The 24,311-nt window shown below is 34.3% G+C and overlaps 1 protein-coding gene across 23 annotated transcripts in view; it reads left to right on the plus strand.

Moving 5' to 3' along the window:
• The window catches only part of LOC103567621 (phospholipid-transporting ATPase ABCA3-like), a 223,642-nt gene that overhangs the window by 13,407 nt on the left and 185,924 nt on the right, over positions 1-24,311 (plus strand). For 14 of the 23 annotated variants that reach the window (XM_070568409.1, XM_070568408.1, XM_070568411.1 and 11 more), the window contains exons 2-4: positions 8,538-8,662; positions 8,989-9,241; positions 11,756-11,883. The exons of 2 other annotated variants lie outside the window; for them this stretch is intronic. In XM_070568409.1, the coding sequence (XP_070424510.1) occupies positions 8,603-8,662; positions 8,989-9,241; positions 11,756-11,883 (441 nt within the window). In that variant the 5' untranslated portion in view covers positions 8,538-8,602. The remainder of the gene's footprint in view (positions 1-8,537; positions 8,663-8,988; positions 9,242-11,755; positions 11,884-24,311) is intronic. 7 more of the 23 variants (XM_070568419.1, XM_070568421.1, XM_070568428.1 and 4 more) reach the window with 2 other exon arrangements.

The raw sequence follows: 24,311 nt of genomic DNA on the forward strand, positions 1-24,311 counted from the left end.
GAATGTATTCCATGTGGGGAGATTGTGTGTACTGTATTTTAATTATTGTTTGATTTATTTAACGTTTATGTTCCCGTGTTTTAGATCTTTCCAGATAGAAAGCCAAGAGGGAAAATACTATGTATTTTAATAATTTCTGAGACTTTTTCCACCAGAGAGCCAGAAAAATTTAGCCATTCTCTGAATGTACCTTTTAGTTTTATGCCATCCTGCCTTTCTGCTCATCATTTTCTCTCCTCTGTCTATTAAAATCTAATTCACCCTTCTGGTTCCTGATTGAATGTTGCCAGTGCTAATAAACCTACCAAGAGCTAATATCATGAATTAATTTTTCTTTCTGTATTTTTGAACTATCTTCAACATTTTCCACATCTTGTGTATTTTAGGCATTGTTTTAGGAAGCAACTCTCAGTTCACAAATTCTGAGTGAAACAGAGTGCAGAAAAGAAGTAATGTATTTTTAAGTTTGCTTTATTGTGCAATATATAATGCATAGAGAAGACCATATTGTGTGAGTCTTAAATAACCATATTGAGTTATTTAAACAATAATAAGAAAACAAATACCTACTCACCTTTTTATAGTGTTAAATAAGAACATTTTTTGGAATTTAGAGCCACTTGACAGCCTCTCTTCAATCTTAGTCTATGGGTTTTCTGATATTTGGGGTGATCATTTCCTTGTTTTCAGTATATATTTTATGAATGTATTCTTAATATATGCTGGAGTTTTGCCTTTTGAACTTTAGATAAATGGGAACTTAATGAATACATTCTTCTAAGACTTGCTTTTCATTGGTCAATATTATGATGGGATATTTAGCTCTACTGCATGTAATTGTAGTTCATCCCTCTCATTGATTTGCCATGTTCTGTTTTATGAATATACCACAATTTCCATTCCATTGTTGACTTTTAGATTGTTTTCAGGTTTTGTATATTACAAATAATTGTATTAAGTATATTTATGAACACTTTCCTTGTTGCATGTTCATATGCATTTTATTTGGATAAATATATCACCTTTCTCACTATCATTCTGTGAAGGAATTAGGATTAAGCCATAATGCCCACTGGCGTCAGTGGTATGTAATGATTTAATGTATCTCCTATGCCTCTAGAATGGTGGTAGTTGTGTCCCATCCTTGAGAGAATTGGAAGAAATAGTCACTCATATAATTTTCTGTGTTTTGTGATTTGGATGAGTAACTCTAGTTGAGAAAGTCTGCTGGATTATAAGGGATAGATATTTTCAATCTTGGTAGACAACAGTAAATTGTTTTCCAAGTGGTTGTGCCAGTTTATACTTCCATCACCAGTGTATTAGAGTTCCCAGTATCTGCATCCTTGCAAGCCCCTGGGATTGTCTTATAATGCCTGTTTAATTTGACCCATTCAGGTGGGTGTGGTGGTATCACATTTTAGTGTAATTTTCATTGCTCTGATTACTAATAATGGTGGACACCTTTTCATTCGTAATATCCTCTTATTTCCTTCTCACTTTCTGTAGGATCTGTAGTAATGTCCCCTCTTTTCATTTCTTATGTTTGTGATTTATCCCTTTTCTTTTATCAGTTTTGTAGGGGTTCATCCTCTTTTCAAGGATCAACTTTGACTTTGTTGATTTTCTAGATTGTATTTTATATCCCAACACGTTATTATGAAAATTCTTAAACATACAAAAGAGTTGTATATAGTCAACACCCATGTATCCACCACCTAGATTCTTACATTTTTATCTTACTATATTTTCTTTATCACACATATCAACCTTTCTATCTCTCCATCTATCACTTTAGCTTATTTTTCTCTGCATTTCAAAGCACGTTGCACACATTCATATATTTCAACCCTAAACACTTCAGCATACATATTATCAGAGTTTATGTTATATATTTTTTATTTCTAAATTAATGTTCTTTATTTTTGCCTTTCTTCTACTTTCTCTAGTTACATTTTGGTCTTTTTCTAACTTCTTAACTCATTTGTTCTCATCTTTTTTTCTTTTCTATTCTTTACGTTGTTATAAATATCCATAGTACTATAATGTGGTTGTTACTAAGTAGTTCCAAAGTACTTTCCAATTTCCATTGTAATCTCTTTGATCTTTGAACTAAGGATGGAAGTTTATTCTTTAAAATTTGAATGTGTTAATATTTTTCAAATTATCTTTTTTATTGATTCCTTTCTTAGTAGCCTGTGGTCAGAGAACATAATTTGTATGATTTTAATCCTTTGAAACTTGATATTTGCTTTATGGTATAGCATTTCATTAAGTTCTCAATTTGTTCTTGAAAAAATGTATATTCTCTAGTTCTTGATATAGTATTCTATATATGTTCAATAAGAGAACTGTACCAGTCATGGTGTTTAAATACTTTATAACTTTACTGATTTTTCTGTCTGCTTAGTTTGTTACAATGAAGGTGGTTAGAAATCTCCTTTTGTCTTATTATAGTTTTCTCTATTTATACTTGCATATTTTCCAATATTTGCTTTATCTCTGAGGCCATGATATGAAGCACATATACATTTTAAATTATTGTTTCAGGTGAATCAAATCTTATTTTCCTCTAGTAATACTTTTTTTCCTTAAGGTCTATTTTGTCTAATGTGAGGCCATGCAGCCTTTATAGTGTGTTTGCATGGTGCCTTTTTCAATCCATTTAATTGGGAGCATATAATTGGGGTGTGGGTTTCTTTTTAAAATTCTTTCTAGTAGTTATTGTTTTAATATTGGAGCATTTAGACCACTTTCAGTTAGTGTAACTCCTGACGTTCAGTATCTGGGTTTAAAGTCACCATCGTATGATGTATTTCCTATTTGCACAACCAATTCTACATTTCTTTTGCTCTCCTGTCTAGCCTTCATTTTGATTGAGGTATCTTATTTCCTTTTGTCTCTTTTAGTTTAGTATTTTGCACTCTTTTGCTATTATTTTAGTATTTTCTGTGAATACAACATGCGCTTTGGTTTATCAAAGATTAATATTAATTAGAATTTTTACAGTGCTCATAGACATGGTAAAGTCCTCAGAACATAGGCTCCAATTATCCTTGTCCTGCCTTATTGGCTAATGCTGTCATGTACTATTTTTTGACACAGAATTTAATCTCTTTAGCCATAAATGTTATTTTATGCAGTAAAGAATCATTTATATGTATTCATTTTTTTTGCTCTTCCGTTCTTTTTTTGGGTCTTTTAGCTTCCGTATGCGTACTTTCCCTCTACATAGTCACCTTTAGCATTTTGGAGGAGGGGTTCTGATTTCCAATGACAAATTCACGATGTGTATTTCTTTGATTTTGTTTTTTATTTCACCTTAATTCTTGCAAAATATTCTTTTCTTGGTATAAAACTAGTTGGTAGTTATTTTCTTCCAACACATTGAGTATATTATTTCAATCTTTGCTGGTTTCCCTTTTTTTCAAAGAAGTCAGTCAAATCATTGCTTTAATGAAGATCATCTGTCTGTTTTCTCTGGTTGCTTTTGAAATTTTCTGTTTGGTTTTTTTTTTTTTTTTTGGTGGAGTGGGGATTTGTTTTTAGTGGCTTCAACTATTATGTACTTAAGTGTGGAAGTCTTTTCATTAATCCTGCTTGGGATTCATAGGGCATCTTGATCTGGTTTTATGTCTTTCATCAATTTTGAAAAATTTTCAGCTGTATTCTCTATTTGTTATTTCTGTTCATTCTCTCTGTACTCCAATTGGTACTCCAATTATCTATTATTAAACTTTGTGCCTATCTTTGTGTTACTATCCTCTCTTCTTTATTTTTCTATCCTTTTGTTTCTCTATACTTCATTTTGAGTATTTTTTAGCCAAAAAAAATTTCAGACCAATAATTTCTCTTCAGCTGTGTCAAATCTGCAATAGTACCTTCTATTGTGGTTAAATTGTTAAAACATTTTTCTGTTTTAAATTTTCTATCTGGCTGTTTTTCACATTTGTCATGGCATTGTAGTTTCCAGTTCTCTTCTCAAATGTTCAATTCTGTCTCTTGTTCTCTTTGAACATAGCAGTTATAGTTACTTGAAAGTCTCTTGACTGATAATTTTAATGTAATGGAACTTTTAAAATTGTTTCTATTGTTTTTTGGTTCCGGGTTTCTCATTCATGTAATCTTGTTTTCACTTTTCTATGGTTATTTTGTATTATGTGCTAGAAATTATATTTGGAAAATTGTTTTTAGAAATAATTTTGTCTAAGATGTTTAATTCCTCCAGAGAGATTTTTATTTTGTTTTCTTCTACATGGCATTTCCATCCAGTCTTGGAGATTGAGATGATTTGGAGCTCTGTTGCAGTCTCTGCAACATCTGGTCTACTTCTGGTTTGCCTTCACTCTTGGCAGCCCAAAGCTGGGGAGGTATACTAGCCCACTCTGAACCCAAGTCTTTGGATTTAACTTTGGTCACTCTACTACATGAGACTCAAAAGGGCTACTCAGCTTCTAGTCTCCTAGCTGCCTCTTCTGGAATTAACAATGCTAAAGGGAGGAAGATTACCCCAAATGCTAGGCCTGCCAAATTTCAATCTTCTGGTTGTACCCAGCAGGAATGTTGATATGAATAACTTATTCTTCCCTTCTTGAAAGTGGATTTATATTATCTTCATACGTGCTAGATTTGCGGTTATGTCTGCCTTTACATTCTTAATATTATTTATTTATGCTTCCTTTTTTATTCGTCATGAGTTTCATCAGAGGTTTGCCTATTTTACTACTCTTAAAAAACAACTATGGGGGCTGGCCCAGTGGTGCAGTGGTTAAGTGTGCACGTTCTGCTTTGGCGGCCTGGGGTTCATCTATTTGGATCCCGGGTGTGGACATGGCACTGCTTGGCAAGCCATGCTGTGGTGGGCATCCCACGTATAAAGTAGTGGAAGATGGACATGAATGTTAGCTCAGGGGCAGTCTTCCTCAGCAAGGAGAGGAGGCTTGGTGGCAGATGTTAGCTCAGGGCTAATCTTCCTCAAAAAAAAACCTATGGTTTTATTTTTCCACTGTATTTTATTAATTTATATTTTAGATTTCATACATTTATGCATTTAGCTTTATTATTCTTTTTCTCCAACTTTAGTTGTGTGAATCCTATTGTTCTTTTTCTAACCTCTTAAATTGAATCCTAAGATCATTTATTTTAAGCCTCTTTCGCTTTTTCAGATAAAAACTTAAAAGAATACATTCCTATCTAAATATCACATTAGCTATATTCCACAAGTATTGATATGTATTATTATTATTATCAATTGGTTGTAAGTATTTTAAATTCTTTCTGATTTCTCCTGTGACAGATGAACTACTTAGAAGTATTTCTTTTTAAATTTCTAAATATACAGGAATCTTTAACTCATATTTTTATGTATCTCCACCCTAATGCAATTGTGACCAAAGGATGTATTCTGTATAATACTGGTAATTTGAAATTTATTAGGATATTGCTTTTATGGCTAGAACATGGCCAATTTTTAGAAATGTTTTATGTGTGCTTGAGCAGCAAGCCTAATTATTGTGTAGACAATTCTGTATGTATGCATTAAGTCAATTTGTTAATTATGTTGTGTTTAAATCTTCTATATTTTTTCTGATACTTTTCTGTTTGTATGACCTATCAATAATTTGGAAAATTGTATTGAAATCTTTCACCATGATGGTTGATTGACCATTTTATCCATGTACTTGTGTTAAAGTTAGTTTATATATTTTTAGACTACGTTATTTACTAAGTATACATTAATATAGCATTGATATCTGGTGTATATAAGTATAGAATTGCTAAGATTTCCTGGTGAATTGAGCCTTGTATTATGTAGTAAAAATGTCTTTTACCTTAAAGATCATTTTCTCTAAAATTATTATAGCTCTCCAGGATTTCTTTTGTTAGTATTAGCCTGGGATATCTTTTAATTTTTTTTTCACTTTTTGTATGTCCATACTCTTATGGTTAGCTATGTTCCCTTATAAACAATATTTAGCTAAATTTCTAAATTGAAGCCTACAATCTCTGTTAACTGACAGATTTAATCCATTTACTTTTTTTGTGATTACTGACATATTTGAACTATTCTACCATTGTAATTTTTACATTTTGGTTGTTCTAAATGTCTTATGCTTCTTCTGTGTCCAATTTTTCTTTTTTATTTTAGTTGATGGAATTCTTTTTTCTTTGTATAATGAGAAAAGGATAATCTTTACAATAAAATATTCAGGTGGATATTCACATGGAAAAAATTTAATCTTAATCTCTTTCTCAAATTAAACATAAAAATCAATTAAAAGTGGAGAGTAGATTTAAAGGTGAAAAGAAAAACAAAACATCTAGAAGAGAATATAGAAGAAAAACTTGGAGTAGGCATATTTTTATTAAACAGGACACAAAAAACTGGTTGATTAGACTAAATTAAAATTAAGAGCTTTGTTCATCAAAAGATGCTTTGAAGAGAGTAAAAAGACAGGTCACAGAGTTAGACAAGATATTGCCATATTTATATTTAAAGGACTATGTGCTACAGTATGTGAAGAAGTCTTCCATCAAACAATAAGGAAAGGTCCCCTCCCCCAATAAAAATGAATAAAAGACTTAGACAGTCACCTCACAAAAGAGGATATGCAAATGCCCAATAAACATATGGAAATTTTGATGTAGTCACACTTGTCTAGTTTTACTTTTGTTGCCTGTGCTTTGGTGTAATATCTCAGAAATCACTGCCACGCCCAATGTCAAAAGCTTTTTTCCTATGTTTTCCTCTAGGAGTTTTACAGTTTCAGGTCTTACATTTAAATCCTTAGTCCATTTTGAGCAGGTTTTGGTGTATCATGTAAGGTAAGGGTCAAATTTCCTATGTTTGCATCTGGATACCCAGTTTTCCCAAGATCACTTGAACAGATTATCCTTCCCTATTGTGTGTTCTTGGCATCCTTGTTGAAGATCAGTTGACCATATATGTGTGGGTTTATTCCTGGACTCTTGATGCCATTCTATTGGTCTTTGTGTCTGTTTTTATGCCTGTACCATACTATTTTAATTGCTGTAGCTTTGTAATATATTTTGAAGTCAAGAAGTGTGATGCCTCTAGCTTTTTTATTTCCCAAGATTGCTTTAGCTATTCAGGGTCTTTTGTGGCTCCATATGTATTTTAGGATTTTCTATTTTGGTCAAAAAAAATGCCATGGGGATTTTGATAGAGATTGTATTTAATCTCTAGATCACTTTAGGTAGTATGAACATTTTAACAATTTTAAGTCTTCCAATCCATGAACACAGGATGTTTCCATTTACTTATGTCTGCTTTAATTTCTTTCATCATTATGTCATAATTTTCACTGTATGAGTCTGTCATCTCCTTGGTTAAGTTTGTTCCTAAGTATTTTATTCTTTTCGATGCTAGTGTAAATGAGATTGTTTTCTTAATTTCCTTTTCAGATGGTTTGTTGTTAGTCTGTAGAAACACAACTGATTTTTGTATGTTGATTTTGTGTCCTGCAACTTTTCTGATTTCATTTAATTGGTTCTGTTAGTTTATTTAGTTCTAACGTTTTTTGTGTGTGGAGTCTTTAGGGTTTTCTTTGTATGAGATCATACCACTTGTGAACAGCATCAATTTTACTTCTTCTTTTCTGATTTGGATGTGTTTTGTTTCTTTATCATGTGTAATTGCTCTAGCTAGGATTTCCAGTACTCTGTTGAGTAGAATTGGCAAGAGTGGGCATCCTTGCCTTGCTCTAGATCTAAGAGGAAAAGCTTTCAGTTTTTCATTCTTGAGTGTGATGTCAGCTGTGGGCTTATTGCATATAGCCTTCCTTATGTTGAGATACCTTTCTTGTATACCTAATTTGCTGAAATTTCACGAAAGGTGTTGAATTTTGTCAAATGCTTTTTCTGCATCTATTGAGATGATCGTACAACTTTTATCCTTCATTCTATTAATGTGGTGTGTCACAGCTATTGATCTGCATATACTGAGCTATCCTTGCATCCCAGAGATAAATCTTACTTGATCATGATGTATGATGATTTTAATGTGCTGTTGAATTTGGTTTGCGCGAATATGTTGAGGAGTTTTGCATCTCTTTATCAGGACATTGGCCTGTAGTTTTCTTTTCTTGTAGTGTCCTTATCTGGCATCAGGGTAATTCTGGTCTCCTAAAATGAGTTTGGAAGCATTCCCTCCTCTTCAGGTTATTTGGGAGAGTTTGAGAAGGGTTGGTGTTAATTATTCTTTAAATGTTTGGTAGAATTCACCTATGAAGACATCTGGTCCTGGAGCCAAATAAGAAAAATCAGATCCTTTTAGGTTTATGACATCTGGAGAGATGGAACCGCATCTTTCTGATCTTTGTTTATCTATTTATTTGTGTTTTAAACATACTAGAACTTCATTAGATTTAAATTAATTAACAGGCAAAAATAGAAACAATATAATTTTCTTTATTTCAAATGCATAATCATTCTTGCTATCATTCTTTGAGGCTGATTAAGGAGAAAATTAGGAGAAAGAAGTAATACTGTTATTTGCTTAATGTTCACATTATTAGGTAACCTAACATTAAAAAGACCTTTCCTCTTTACCTGGAGTTGAACATACACTATCTATAGGAGAATGGATTTGTTGACACTCAACCAATTTGCAGTGCTTCTCTGGAAAAATTTTACCTTAAAGGTAGGTGAAGGCATTCATGGAAAATGTTCATAAATGCCCATTTGTTGCAATTCAGGTTTTGTGTGTGTGTGTGTGCACATATGTCTGTGTATATGTGCTTTTGAAAAATCAATTCCAGAATCATAGGTAGCTCCAAATATATAAGACTTAGTTAATCAATAGTATAGTACGACCTATAAGAAATTTGAGAGGTGGTATGAGACAGTCCCAGAAACAACTGGCTGTTCCAGAGTGAAACTGGCAGAAACTTAATATAGTAAAACTATCCATGTGCATTGAATATGTTCTCTTAAGTTAACTACCACTATTTTTTGTTCCTCTTCTAGAGGAGGCAGTTTATTAATTTAATAATGGAAGTCTTAACAGCATTGGTATTTCCAGTGATGCTTTTGCTATTCCGTCTACTTGAAACTATAAAAGTTGTTGGACCTTTCAATTTTACTTCTCATCCCATCAGTACTCTGCCTTATTTTCTCAAAAATCCTGAACAGTGGGAATTGATTTACGTGCCTTCTGATATTGATGTGATTAAAGAGATCACTGAGAATGTGAAGAGGAATCTAAACATCAGTATAAAAGGTTAGAAATTAAGGCTTTCTGAAAATTTTTTATTAAATTGTTTTCTGATGGAGCTAAAACAATGTAGAAAAAAAGAATATACTCTTTTTGGAATCACACTTCCCAATTTTAAGACTTACAATATAACTATAGTTACAAAGACAGTGAAGAATTGGTGGAGGGATAGACACACAGATCAGTGAAAGACAACTGAGAACCCAGAGGTAGACCCACACAAATATGCCAGAATATTTTTTACAATAGTGCAAAAGAATTCAGTGGAAGGATAATCTGTCAATGAATGGTACTGAACAATTGGACATCAATAGCTAAAACAATGAAATTTCACACCTTATGCAAAAGTTACATCAGAGTGGTCACGGTTCTAAAAGTAAAATGATAAAACATTTAGGAAAGGACACAGGAGAAAATCTTTGTAACTTAGTTAGTTGAAGAATTCTGAGACCTGACATCAAAAGCATCATCATGAAAGAAAAAAAAGGGATGAGATGGATTTATATATTATTAGTGTTTGCTCTTAGAGTTAAAATATGCATACTTAATTTTTCACAGTCTACTTAGAACTAATATTTTATACTTTATGTAATGTCAAATGTTTACCAGTATGTAGGTCTCTTTATATTTCCCTCTTTATGTTGCAGTTATCATATTTACATAAGTTGAAAACTTCACCAGAAAAATGTTATAATTCACACACATACTTTAAAGAACTTAAGAAAACTATTTGCCCAGACATTTACCATAGCCGTTGCTCTTCCTTCATTCTTGAAGTTCTATGTTTTCTTCTGATATCATTTTCCTTCTTCCTGAAGAACTTCTAACAATTTTTTACAGCAAGTCTACTAGCAGTGAATTCTTTTTTTTTTCCCCTTCATCTGAGAATATCTTTATTTCAACTTCGTTACTGAAGGTTATTTTCACTTGGTATAAAATTCTGGGTTGACAGTCTTTTCTTTCAACATTTAAAAAATATTTGCCACTTTCTTCCTACCTCCTTGGTTTCTGAAAAGAATCTGAAGTCATTTGAATCCTTGTTTCTCTATAGGTAATGTATCATTTCTCTCTGGCTGCTGTCAAGATATTTTCAGTCTTTATTTGTCAAAAGTTTGATTATGATGTGTCTGAGTGTAAATTTCCTTTGGTTTATTCTGTTTAGGGTTCACTGAGCCTTTTGAATCTGTAAGTTTTTGTCTTTCACCACATTTGGGGAATTTTCAACAATTATTTCTCAAAACTGTTTTTCAATATGGCCTTCTTTCTCCTCTCCTAGGACAATGACACAAATGCTAGACATTTTGTACTGTCTTTCATACTGAGGCTCTATTCAGCTTTTTTCCAGTCTCTTTTTTTCTGTCTTGTTCAGATTAGGTAATTTCTACTGATCCACCTTCACTGACTCCTTCCTCTGTAATCTCTCTACAGCTATTGAGCCATCAAATGAGGTGGGTTTTTTTTTTTTTGATCAGTTTGAAGTGATTTCCACCTCATGATTTATCTTGTTTCTTTTAAAATAGCTTTTTTGAGATACAATGCACATATCTATTTAAAGTGTACAATTCAGTGGCTTTTAGTAGATTCACAGAGTTGTGCAACCATTGCCACAATCTTAAAGCAGTTTCATGACTAAAAGTAAATCCTGTAACCTTCAGCCATGACCGTACTATTTCACATCCCCCCTCTCCCCAGGATTATAAAAACACTAATCTACTTTCTGTCTCTAGAGATTTGCCTATTATAAACCTTTTATATAAATGTCATATAAATGCAGTTTGTGGTCTTTTGTGACCGGCTTCTCTACTTAGCATAATATTTTCACAGTTAATCCATGTTGTAGCATATATCAATACTTCATTCCTTTTTATTGCTGAATAATATCACATTGTATGGATATACTACATTCATTTGCTATATCCTTCTTCAGTTGATGGACATTTAGGTTGTTTATACCTTTTAGCTATCATAAATAATACTACTGTGAATATTTGGCTATAAGTTTTATATAGACATATGTTTTCATTTCTCTTGGGTATATACCTAGGAGTGGAATGAATAGGTCATATGGTAACTCTATGTTTAACTTTTTGAGGGACTTCCAGACTTTTATGTAAAGTTATTGTACCATTTTACATTCTGATCAGCAGTATATGAAGGTTACGACTTTTCCACATCCTCACCATCACTTGTTATCATCTACCATTTTGATTTTAGCTATCTCAGTGGATATGAAGTGGTATCTTATTGTGATTTTTATTTGCATTTCCCTGATGACTAATGACTTCTCTTTATATATGTTTTATAATTATTATTTAAAGTTGAAGTAAAATTTTATAAAATACCTAAAATTTCTTTGAACCCCAAATATCCATTAAGTAGCTATGATACCAATATTTGAGAAACAATGTTTTTAAATTTACAATATTTGGATAGGCTTTTGTCCATGTAAAGTAGTATCTCCCCTCTCAGGAGGGATTATCAAATATTTTTATTTAAGTGAAAAATTTTGCCTCTTTACAGTTAAAGGCTTTTCTTCAGAAACTGAGTTTGAGAAATACATTAAGTATGACTATGGATCTCGTAAAGTGCTGGCTGCCATTATTTTTGACTATGACTTCAAAAATAGCAGTGACCCTCTGCCACTTCAGGTGAGAAAGTTTTATTTAGAGTATTCTAAATAGTTTTCCAGTAATTGCACTTCCAGTTTCTAGCATTATAATGAATTTGATAGTATTAACCCTATTTTATGAGTGAAGAAACTAATTTTCCTAAGATCAAACTACTAGTATACAGTAGAGCAAGAATATGAATCCAGATCTGAGTAACTTTAATGCCTGTGCTCTTAACTATTGCATTATGCTGATAAGGGCAGAACTGTATCTTCTACACACAAGGCCTCAGACTCATGGAAAACTTTGACTACTCGAGCAGTGCTTCTAGTTCTACAAAACGTGATGAAATAAATAAGCCTCAAAGCAGATGCATCTTCACTAGCAGGTGACCAAGGGTGGAAAAATCCTCCTTCTTTAAATGAAACACAGAATTTAAGTCCTTTCATAAATCTTCAGAGAAACCTCAACCACATTGATTCAAAATTAGTACATCTGTAGGCACTGAAAAAGAATCTGATTATAGCGTAGCCCACGGGAAGGAGAGAGAAAGTGCTTTGAACTTGGTGTCTCCTTAGCAGATCTTATAAACATGCTATCCTGGTCGTGATGGAAGTAAATAGTCAGTCTGTAATATATGGAGCCAAATTCTGTGTTTAGAGTACAGAAGCTTGTCAGTAGAAGGCAAGATTAATAAAACGACTAGTAGGATAGTACATGTTCTTTTCGTATGTCCCATCCTTCCATAACTCTATTCTTCTGTGCCAACTTCCTTCCATTTACTAAGTCAAAATTATCCATATGCTGATATAGATTTAGGCTCAACAGTGTATATTGGCTCAAAGGATCTTCAGTGCCATTTCAAGTTTTATTTTCATTGCTGCCCAACTGTGCTTGTGTCCCCAAATATTCAAACTCAATTCCTAACACCAAAATTCCCTGAACTGTTTACCCAATACTTGGGCTGGTTTTTTTCCAGCTTTATTGAGATACAGTTGACATATAACATTGCATAAGTTTAAGACACACAATGTGACGATTTGAAACACGTATATATTGCAAAATGCTTACCACAATAAGGTTAGTTAACACATTCATCACCTCACAGAATTACCATTTTTTGTGTGTGGTGAGAATATTTAAGATGAGTGAGTTCTGGGGATCTTATGTACAGATGCTGTTTGGTCTGTTTTGATGGTTTTCTAAACAAACATTTTGATCTCTGTCGATGAGTTCATATATAGCATAGACCTTCTAATATCTACCAGCTTTTCCCCATCTTAGCTGACTTTCTTGACAGGATCTTTGGTTTATCCACAAGTGCCACAATGATCCCCATCTAAATCTCAGATATAATCATGTCACTGTCCTGATAAAAAGACTTTAGTGACTTCCCATTACCTCAGGCTCGTGTCCAGAGTGTTTTCACAAGATATATGCTATCAGTCTCCTGGTGCCTGGATATCTCTCCAATCCCATCTCTGCCATCCTTACCACACTTTATGCTCCAGCAATACTTAATGGCTACAAGTTCCCTGAATGCACAATATTACTTTTTGCTTCTAGGCTTTAGGTCACATTATTGTCTCTACCATAGAGGTGCGACTGTGAACTTCCATTCAACTCCCACACCCAACCTTCTTTTTCTGTCCTTTCATTATAATCTGTGTATATTTCTATTAGTCAAAATCCATATGGGAACACAGACACTACTGTAGGTATTTCAACAGAAGAATTTTAATATAAGGAAATATTTACACATTCACATTCTAGATTTTAGTCACTCTCGACCAGCCCTTCACAGGGTATATCTTACTTACCTGTTTAGGTGAACTGTACCCTTCTTGAGTCCTCAGTTGTCAGGCCATGGTTGTTGCAAATGCATATTCACTGTTATCAGTAGAAAAGTAAGCACCAAGAGGCACCCCAGTGAAACCCCCAAGTTTCAGACATATCTCTCTCAGCTTTCATTGTACAATAGCAGCCCTTCATGTTAATCATGGTTAATTGCTCCCTTTCATATAATAACTCATTTATTTTTTGGTGCACAAGTGTGAGTAGCTCAGTATTACCCAGGTGGTAATCATACAAGTCTCATGGAAGCTTTACTATGTGCCCTCTTGGAAGTGTTCCTCCTGCCCCATGAAACGAGGCCTTTAATGCAGCAGAATTTAAGGTTATGGGGATGGGCAGTATAAATTCCACAAGCACATCTCTGGGAGTGGTGATAAGACAAGCCAATCTACTTCCATGCCTTAGTTCCCATACCCTTATGTTCTAGCTACTGGGGACACAGAGCCATCTATTAATTATTGTTAATTACATAGACTACATCCTGTAGAACAGTGTCTCAGATTAGCAGAATGTTGTCCCAAAGCTAGCACCTTAGCTGAATTTTAATAGACCATTTCAATTTCTTCTCTCAGGTATGCTGCTTCTGAGTGATGTAGAATATGATAAGAACTGTAGATCCAGTGGTCAGGTGCCCATCGTTGCACCTCCTTCACTATAAAATAGGTCCCTTGCCTGAAGCATGTTGTGTGCCTGTACTCCTACTCTAGACCTATTTCTTGTTCTGGGCCCCACTGAAAATTTTCACTTGATGAATAGTTCTGACCACTAGTCTCAAGTGTGGTATATGCCACCTCCAACATTCAAAAGAAAGAGGCCTCACCAAAAAGAGACCCACCAAGTGCAATGCCTCTTTTAAATGTTTAGGAGTACAGTGTGCAGCAAATCATTGTTTACTTTGAGGGCATATCCTAGCATACCCTAGACATTGACCCATAAAAATTTCACCAATTAGCCAGGCCCTGAATCTTTATAGCCTTTATCTCTCAATCTCTGGTAAGCAGGTGTCTTACCTGGGCATTAAGAGTACTTGTCACTTCCTGTTTATGAGGTCTAGATGTATATGCAAATGCAAAGGTCTTAAAATATCCAAAATAATTTTGTAAAAAAATAACAAAGTTGGAAGATTTACAGCACTTGACTTCAAAACTTATTGTAAAGCAACAATAATCATTACAGTGTGTTACTGGAATATGATCAACAAATAGATCTATAAAACAGAATAGAAAGCCTAGAAATAAACTTTCTTGAATATAATCATTTGATTTTTGACAGAGGCACCAAAGAAATCTGATTGAGGGAAAGGAAGATGTTTTCAAAAAAATAGTGCTGTAATGATTGGATTTGTATATGGAAAAAATAAACCTTGAGCTTACTTCATTCTACACACAAAAAATAATTCACAATGGATTATAGTTTTAAAAGTCAAAGTTAAAACTATAACACTTTTAGAATAAAACATAGACAAATACCATCTTTACTTGGGGATAGCAAAAGTTTTTCAGGTCACAGAAAGCAATAACCATAAAAGAAAAAATTAATAGATTAGGTTTAATCAAAATTAGAAACTTCTCATCAAAAGACACTGTTGACTTCTGGTCTAGACAAGATAGTATGGACCTATTTCTCCCTGCCCCTCCTCACTTAGCACAACTATAAACCCTGGAAATAATGCAGAGGCAAACAAGGAAAAACTCTGAAAGGTGGCAAGAAGGCTGCAAACTGGTTTAAGACCCCAGGCCTGGAGGAACAATGCAGGGGCACACATCTTAATGTACCCTGCCCAACAGAAAGCAACCAAGACCCAGCATTTTCTGACTCCCAACCTAGCAATAGAAGGCAGCCTATGTAGGCTCCATTCTACTCCAGGATCAAATGGAAGCCTTTCTGACATCAGGCAACTCTGAGACCCCTAGCAATGAGGAATGATAGGGAGTGCTGCCAACAGTTATTGACCAGGAGAAATACTGTCCTTCCCCACCAGGTCTCAGATGCCCCTCCCCTGCTGATATATACTGAGGCACTGGAGCAAGAAGGACTCAGCCACAAGTGGCCTAGTCTAGGAAGTGTCTTCATCTTCACAGGCCTGAGACACCCCTCACGGCAAGACACTGATGGGCCAGTAGAACCATCAAGGGAGACCCAGCCACAAGTGGCCAAGCCTAGGAAGCCTCTTTGACCCTATAGGCCTTTGACCCTCCCTTTTCGTGTCCAGATTCATAAGGGCAGCCAGGGAGCAGTGGTAGGTTGTCCCACTACAAGAAATCCCAAGCTCAAGAAGCAATCTCTGTTCCATACAGATAGGATCCTGCTATCAGTGCCCAGTCAGGAAAGCCTCTTCCTTCCTTTGGGCCTAAAAATCCTCTGTCTCACCGGGAAACACTAGGGTAGACAAGTGAAACTGGCAAGAAGAACAGAAGAGGTCCAGCCTGGGAAGGCTCTTTGTCCCATGGGCCTCCTCTTCCCCCAGAAGGGAAACCCTTTCTGTCCCCTTAGGCAGTACCACCAGGAACCAGTTGGAGCCCCAGTGGCACCACATAAACTAAAAGACAAAATTAATTCTAATAAGGCTCTGAAAATTAAATTGTCATTGAAACCTCAGCTCGCAAAAGTAGACCAGTATCTGGATGCTGAACTGAAAAAGACTGACTGCCTGATGTAATAAAAGATTTAAGTAGGATCTAGAGTCTCCTAACATAATAGACAAAGTGAACAGGATAAAATAGAAAATCATCTGTCACACCAAGAACCAAGAAAACCACAATTTAAATGAGTAAAGACAATCAACTGACATGAACACTGAGATTAATTAGAGGTTGGAATTATCTGACAAAGATTTTAAAGCGGCCATCATAAAAACTTTCAACAACAAATTAAAATGATCTTGGAATAAATTAAAAAAATAGAAAATCTTAGCAAAGAAATAGAAGTTATGAGCAAAAAATTATAAACTTAGGGGGCTGGCCCCATGGCCGAGTGGTTAGGTTCGCGCGCTCCGCTGCAGGCGGCCCAGTGTTTCGTTGGTTCGAATCCTGGGCGCAGACATGGCACTGCTCATCAAACCACGCTGAGGCAGCGTCCCACATGCCACAACTGGAGGGACCCACAACGAAGAATATACAACTATGTACCGGGGGGCTTTGGGGAGAAAAGGGAAAAAAATAAAATCTTAAAAAAAAATAAAAATTATAAACTTAAAATGCAATAACATAAAAAACTAGTTGGAGGGCTAAATAGTAGAGTAGGCAGAGCAGAGGATATAATACAGAGGAATACATGGAGTCAAGGAGTGCAAAGATTGTGCACTGAAAACTACAAAACATAGCTGAAAGAAATTAAAGAAGACCCAAATAAATGGAAAGACAGCCCAAGTTCATGGGTAGGAAGACTTAATATTGTTAAGATATCAGTACTCCCCATAGCTACCTACAGATTCATCACAATCCCTATCAAAATTGCAACCTTTTTTGTGAAAAGAGAAAAGCTAATCTTCAAATTCATATAGAATTGCAAGAGGCCCAAATAGCCAAAACAATCTTGAAAAAGAACAGAGGATTCAGTTGCAAACTTACTATAACACTACTCAAGCAAATCAAACTAATCAAAACAGTGTGGCACTGGTATAAGAATAGTAACAGACCAATGGAGTAAAATTGAAAGTCCAGAAATAAACTCATATTCTTGTGGCCAATTGATTTTTGAAAGTGGTGCAAAGTCCGTTCAATGGGAAAGAACAGTCTCTTCAACAAATGCTGCTAATATAACTGAATTCCCACATGCAAAAGAATGAGAGTATACCCCTATCTCATACCATATACAAAAAATAACTCAAAATTGACTAATAATCCAGATATAGGAGTTAAAATCATGAAACTCTTAGAAGAGGACATATGAGTAAATATTTATAACCTTGATGTGGCAATGAATTCTTAGATATGACACCAAAGCATGACTAAAAAGAGAAAAAAACATATAAATTGGACTTTATCAAAATTAAAACCTTTGTGCATGAAAGGAAACTATCAAGAGAGTGAAAAGACAATTCATAGAATGGGAGAAAATATTTGCAAATCATATAACTGCTGAGGGTTTAACATCCAGAATATACAAAGAAGGAGGAGGTTACATTGTTATAAGATATTTTATGTAATCCTCATGGTAACCACAAAGAAAATAACTATAGAATATACACAAAAGGAAATGAATTTAAACATTTCTCTGCAAAAAATCAAACTAAACACAAAAGAAGACAGTAATGCAGGAAATGAGAGACAAAAAAGTTGTAGGGCATGTAGAAAATAAATAGTACAACAACAGAAATAAGTCCCTCCTTATCAGTAATTTAAGTGTAAATAGATTAAATTCTCCAATCAAAAAACAGAGATTGGCAGACTGGATAAAAATACATGATCCAACTATATGCCATCTACAAGAGACTCACTTTATATCCAAAGACACAAAAAGGTTGAAATTGAAAGTATGGAAAAAGATATCCCATGCTAAAAGTAACCAAAGTGAGCAAGGGTGGCTATACTAATATCAGACAAAATAGACTTGAAGTCAAAAAGATTACAAGAGACATAGAAGGAAATTATATATTAATAAAAGTTTCAATACATCAAAAAGATCTAACAATTATAAACATTTGTGCGCCTCATGACAGACCATCAAAATATATGAAGCAAAAACTGACAGAATGTAAAGGAAAATTGATAGTTCTACAATAATTCTACAGTTCTACAACAAAATTGTGAGTTCACTCCAAACACAATAATGAATAGAACAACTAGACAGACTATAAGTAAGGAAATAGAGGATGTAAACAACACAATAAACCACCCAGATCTAACAGACATACAAAACACTCTGCCCAACAACAGCATACACATTCTTCTCAAGTGCACGCATGACATTTTTCAGGATAGACCATATACTAGGCCACAAATTAAGTCTCAATAGATGAAAAAGATAGATACTATCTTCTCTGACCACAAAAGGATGATGTTATAAATCAATAGCAAATGTAAAATTGAAAATTTGTGGGAATTAAACAGGACACTTTTAAGCAACAAATGGATCAAAGGAGAAATCACAAGGGAAATTGTTTGAAGATGAATGAAAATGAAAACACAATATACCAAAATTTATGTGGTGCAGCAAGATTAAAGCTAAGGGAGAAATCTATGGCTGTAAACGCTTACATTAAAAACATTAAAGATCGCTAATAAACAACTTAACTTTACAACTTAAATAATTAGACGTAGAACAAACTAAACCCAAAGCCAGTAGAAAGAAAGAAAGATTAGAGCAGAGATAAATGAAATAGAGAATAGAAAAACAGTAGAGAAAATCAATGAAACCAGAAGTTGATTCTTTGGGAAGATCAACAAAGTTGACAAACCTTTAGCTAGATGGACTAAGAAAAAAGAAACTCAAATTACTAAAGCCAGAAATGAAAGTGGGGGCATTGCTGCCAACTCCACAGAAATAAAAAGGATTATAAGAAAGTACTACGGACAATTGTATGCCCAAAGAATGGATAACCTAGATAAAATGAACAAATTCCTAGAAATATAAAACCTACTAAGACTAAGTCATGAAGAAATAGAAAATCTAAGTACCTATAATTAGTAAGGAGGTTGAATCAGTTATCAAAAATCTTACAACAAAGAAAAGCCCTGGACCTGACAGCTTATTGGTGAATTCTACCAAACATTTAAACAAGAACTAATACCAATCCTTCTCAAACTTTTCCGAAGAAAATAATGAAAAGGGAATGCTTATTAACTCTTTCTATGAGGCTAGCACAACCCTGATCCCAAAGCCAAAAACACTAGAAGAAAGAAAACTACAGACCACTATCTCTTACGAACATTGATGCAAAAATCATCAAAAAAAATTAGAACACAGACTTCAGCAGCATATTAAACAGATTATTCACTATGACTACGTGGGATTTATTCCTGGAATGCAAGGATGGTTCAACATATCAAAATTGACCAGTTTTAAACACCACATCAGCAAAATGAAGGGGGGAAAAAAGACACATGATCATCTCAATTGATGCAGAAAAAGCATTTGAAAAAATTCTGCAAACTTTCATGATTAAAACACTCAATAAAATAGGGACAGAAAGAAACTATCAACGTAATGAAAGCCGTATATGAAACACCCACAGCAAACATTATACTCAGTGGTGAAAGACTGAAATCTTTTCCTCTAAGAACAGGAACAAGGCAAGGATGCTTGCTTTCCCCATTTCTATTCAACATAGTACTGGAAGTGCTAGCCAGAAATTAGTCAAGAAAAAGAAATATAAGACATCCAAATGAGAAAGGAAGAAGTAAAATTACCTCTGTTCACAGATATGATTTTATATGTGGAAAACCCTAGAGGTTCCACACACACACAAAAGGCTGGTAGAGCTATAAATGAATTCAGCAAAGTAGCAGGATACAAAATCAGCACTCAAAAATCAGTTGCATTTCTACACACAAACATGAATAATCTGAAAAGAAAATAACAAAAACAACTCCATTTACAATAGCATCAAAAAGAATAAAATACTTAAGAATTAAGTTAACCAAGGAGGTAAAAGACTCGGACAATGAAAACCACAAAACATTGCTGAAAGAAATGAAAGAAAATATAAATAAATGGAAACACATCCCATGTTCATGGACACTTAACAATTAATATTGTTAAAATGTCAGTAATAATGAAGCAATCTACAGATTCAGTGCAATCTCTATCAAATTCCCAATGACCTTTTTTTGGCAGAAATAGAAAACCCCATCCTAAAATTGATGTGGCATCTCAAGGGACCCTGAATAGCCGAAACAATCTTGGAAAATAACAAAACTGGAGGACTCACACTTCCTGATTTCAAAATTTACTACAAAGCTACAGTAATCAAAACAATGTAGTATAGACATAAAGACAGATATAGTGACCAATGGAATAGAATAGAGAGACCAGAAATGAAAACTCACATGTATCAACAAATGATTTTTGACAGGGTGCCACGACCATTCACTGTGGAAAGGACAGTCTTCTCAACAAATGGAGCTGGGAAAAATTGGATATACACATGCAAAAGAATAAATTTGAACCCTTACTAACCAAATATGTAAAAGTAGGCTCAAAATGGATCAAAGAGGGGCTGGCCCCGTGGCCGAGTGGTTAAGTTTGCACGCTCCACTGCAGGTGGCCCAGTGTTTCGTTGGTTCAAATTCTGGGCATGGACATGGCACTGCTCATCAAACCACGCTGAGGCAGCGTCCCACATACCACAACTAGAAGGACCCACAATGAAGAAGATACAACTATGTACCGGGGGGCTTTGGGGAGAAAAAGGAAAAAATAAAATCTTAAACGAAAATGGATCAAAGACCTAAATGTAAGTTCTAAAACTACAAAACCCTTAGAAAAAAACATAGGACAAAAGCTCACAATATCAAATTTGGCAAAGATTTTTTCAATAAGACAGCAAAGACACAGGTAAGAAAAGAAAAAATGGTCAAATTGAACTTCATGAAAATTAAAAACTTTTGTGCATCAAAGGACACTATCCACAGACCAAAAGGGCAACCCACAGAAAGGGAGAAAATATTTTCCAGTCATATATCTGATAAGGGTTTGATATTCAGAATATTTAGAGAACTCCTAAAAGTCAACAACAAAAAAACAACTCAAAAAATGGGCAAAGGAATTGAATAGACATTTCTCCAAAGAAGATATGTATTATGAATGGCCAATAGGCACATGATCAAATGCTCAACATGACTAATCATTAGGGAAATGTAAATGAAAATTACAATGAGATACCACCTCACACCCATTAGGATGGCTACTACCACAAAAAGACAAAACAAGTGTTGGTGAAGATGTGGGGAAATTGGAACTCTTGTGTACTGTTGGTGGTAAAATGGTACAGCTGCTGTGGAAACAGTATGGAGGGCCTCAGAAATTAAAAATAAAAGTACCACATGACCTGGCAATTCCACATCTGGGTATGTACCCAAAAGAATTGAAAACAAGGTCTCGAAGAGATCTTTGTACACCCGTGTTCATAGCAACATTATTCACAATTGCTACATTGTGCAAGCAACCCGAGACTCCATTGATGAATGAATTGATAAGCAAAATGTGGTATATAATATACAATAGAATATTCAGCCTTAAAAAGGAAGGAAATTCTGGTACATGCTACAACATGAATGATCCTTGAAGACATCATTCTAAGTGCAATAAATCAGTCACAAAAAGACGAATACTGTATGATTCCACTTAAATGAAGTACTTACAGTGGTCAAAATTACAGAGACAGAAAGTATAATGGTGGTTTCCAAGAGCTGGGGGGAGGAGAGAATGAGTAATTATTGTTTAATAGGTATAGAGTTTCAGTTTTACAAGATGAAAAGAAGTATGGAGATGGATGGTAGTTAATGATTGCACAACAATGTGAATGTACTTGAAACCACTGAACTGTAAACCTAAAAATGCTTAAGATGGTAAATTTTATGTTATTTGTATTTTACCACAATAAAAAAGATAAATAGGCACACACAACTATTTAGATGAATCTCCAGGGAATTATGCTGGGTGGAAAAAAAGCTAATCCTCCCAAATTAATACTGTATGATTCCATTTAAATAACATTTTTCAAATTACAAAATTTTAGAAATGGAGGACGTATTCTTGGTTGTCAGAGGATAGCTATTGGAAAAAAGAGTTGATGGAACTGTTTGGTATCTTGGCTGTGGTAGGGGGCACAAGAACTTTCACATGTGATAAAATTGTACAGAACTTAACACATACACACATATGAGTACAAGTAAAATTGGGGGACTCTGAATAAGATTAGTGATTTGTACTAATGTCAGTATCCTGGTTGTGATATTATAATTTTATGAAATGTTACCATTGGAGAAAAGTAAAGACTACACACAATTCATTTATTATCTCTTACAACTGCATGTAAATCTACAATTGTCTTACTAAATTTAATTTTTTAAAATACACTTAACAAAATGAGTTATCAAGACACAATGTTGGAGAACTTATTTGTAAAGCATATATCTGACAATGTACTGTATCCAAGATATTTTTAAAAGTCCTGCAACTCAGTAATAAAAAAACAAGCAGCCCAATTTCAAAGATGACTAAAAGGTTTAAATAGACACTTGTTCAAAGGAGATATACAAATATCCAATAAAGACATGAAAAAGTGTGCAATATCATTAGACATCAGGAACATGCAAATTTAAACCACATTAAGATACCACTAACCACCCACCAGAAAGGCTAAAATTATAGTCTGACAATACGAAATGTTGGTAAGTATGTGAAGCCACTGTTAGTGGAAATATAAAATGATATGACCAGGTTAGGAAAATGTGCACCATTTTTGTTTGTTCAAATAAAGCTAAACACACATCCACCCTACAATCCATCAGCTGGACTCCTACAAATTTACCCCAAAGAAGGAAAACATATTTTCACAAAAAGAGTTGTACAAGACTGTTTTACACCTTGTACCAGACTGTTTTAGCGGGGCCAGCCCAGTGGCGCAGTGGTTAAGTTTGCACATTCCGCTTGGGTGGCCTGGGATTTGCCACTTTGAATCCCAGGTGTGGACCTATGCACCACTTGTCAGGCCATGCTGTGGCAGATGTCCCACATATAAAAAAAAAACGTGGAGGAAGATGGGCACAAATGTTAGCTCAGAGCCAGTCTTCCTCAGCAAAAACAGGAGGATTGGCAGCAGATGTCAGCTCAGGCCTCATCTTCCTCAAAAAAAAAAAAAAAAAAGGACTGTTTTAGCACCTTTATTCATGATAGCCAAAAATTAGAAAATTAGAAATAGCCAGGTATCCATCAGCCAGAGAATTAATAGGCTCTGTTATATTCATACTATGGAATATTGTTCAGCATCAAAAAAGAACTATTGAAAAAGCAATTTAATGAATTTCAAGGGATCATGCTGGGTAAAAGAAGCCTTAAACAAAAGAATACGAAACTGTATGATTCCATCTATGTGAAATTATCTAACAGACAAAATTAATCTGTGGTGAAATCAGAAAAATTATATTTCCAAGGCAGTGTGGTTGAGATCAACTGGAAAAGGGCATGGAAGAACTGTCTAGAGTCAGGGTAATGTTTATCTCGATAGTGATTTGGGTTACCATAGCTGTATGCATTTGTCAAAACTCACGTACAGTTAAGTAAATGTATACAGTTAAGATTTGTGCATTTTGTTGTATGTAAATTTTACCTCAAATAAGAACTATAAAGAAATACTGAATTCTAGTAAATGCTGAAGTATTTGGTGGAAGGGTACTAATGTCGCCAACTTCCTTTGCAGTGTATCTAAAGATTAAATGTATTGATAGATAAATATAAATTATATAGATTTATAAAAATATAAATGTATATAGATACATACACTTAAATTTGTATATATAATATAAATAGTATAAATTACATATGTATACCTCATTTTGCCTTTTTTATGCAAAAGGTAGCATACTTGTCATTAGGTCTCTTTCTTTCTGAACCATAAATCTATTCTTCTGTATTCTTCTCTTTAATGCTGTAGCTGTATTTCTGCTTTT

The sequence above is a fragment of the Equus przewalskii genome, chromosome 12 (genome assembly GCF_037783145.1).
Source record: "Equus przewalskii isolate Varuska chromosome 12, EquPr2, whole genome shotgun sequence".
NCBI lineage: Eukaryota > Metazoa > Chordata > Mammalia > Perissodactyla > Equidae > Equus > Equus przewalskii.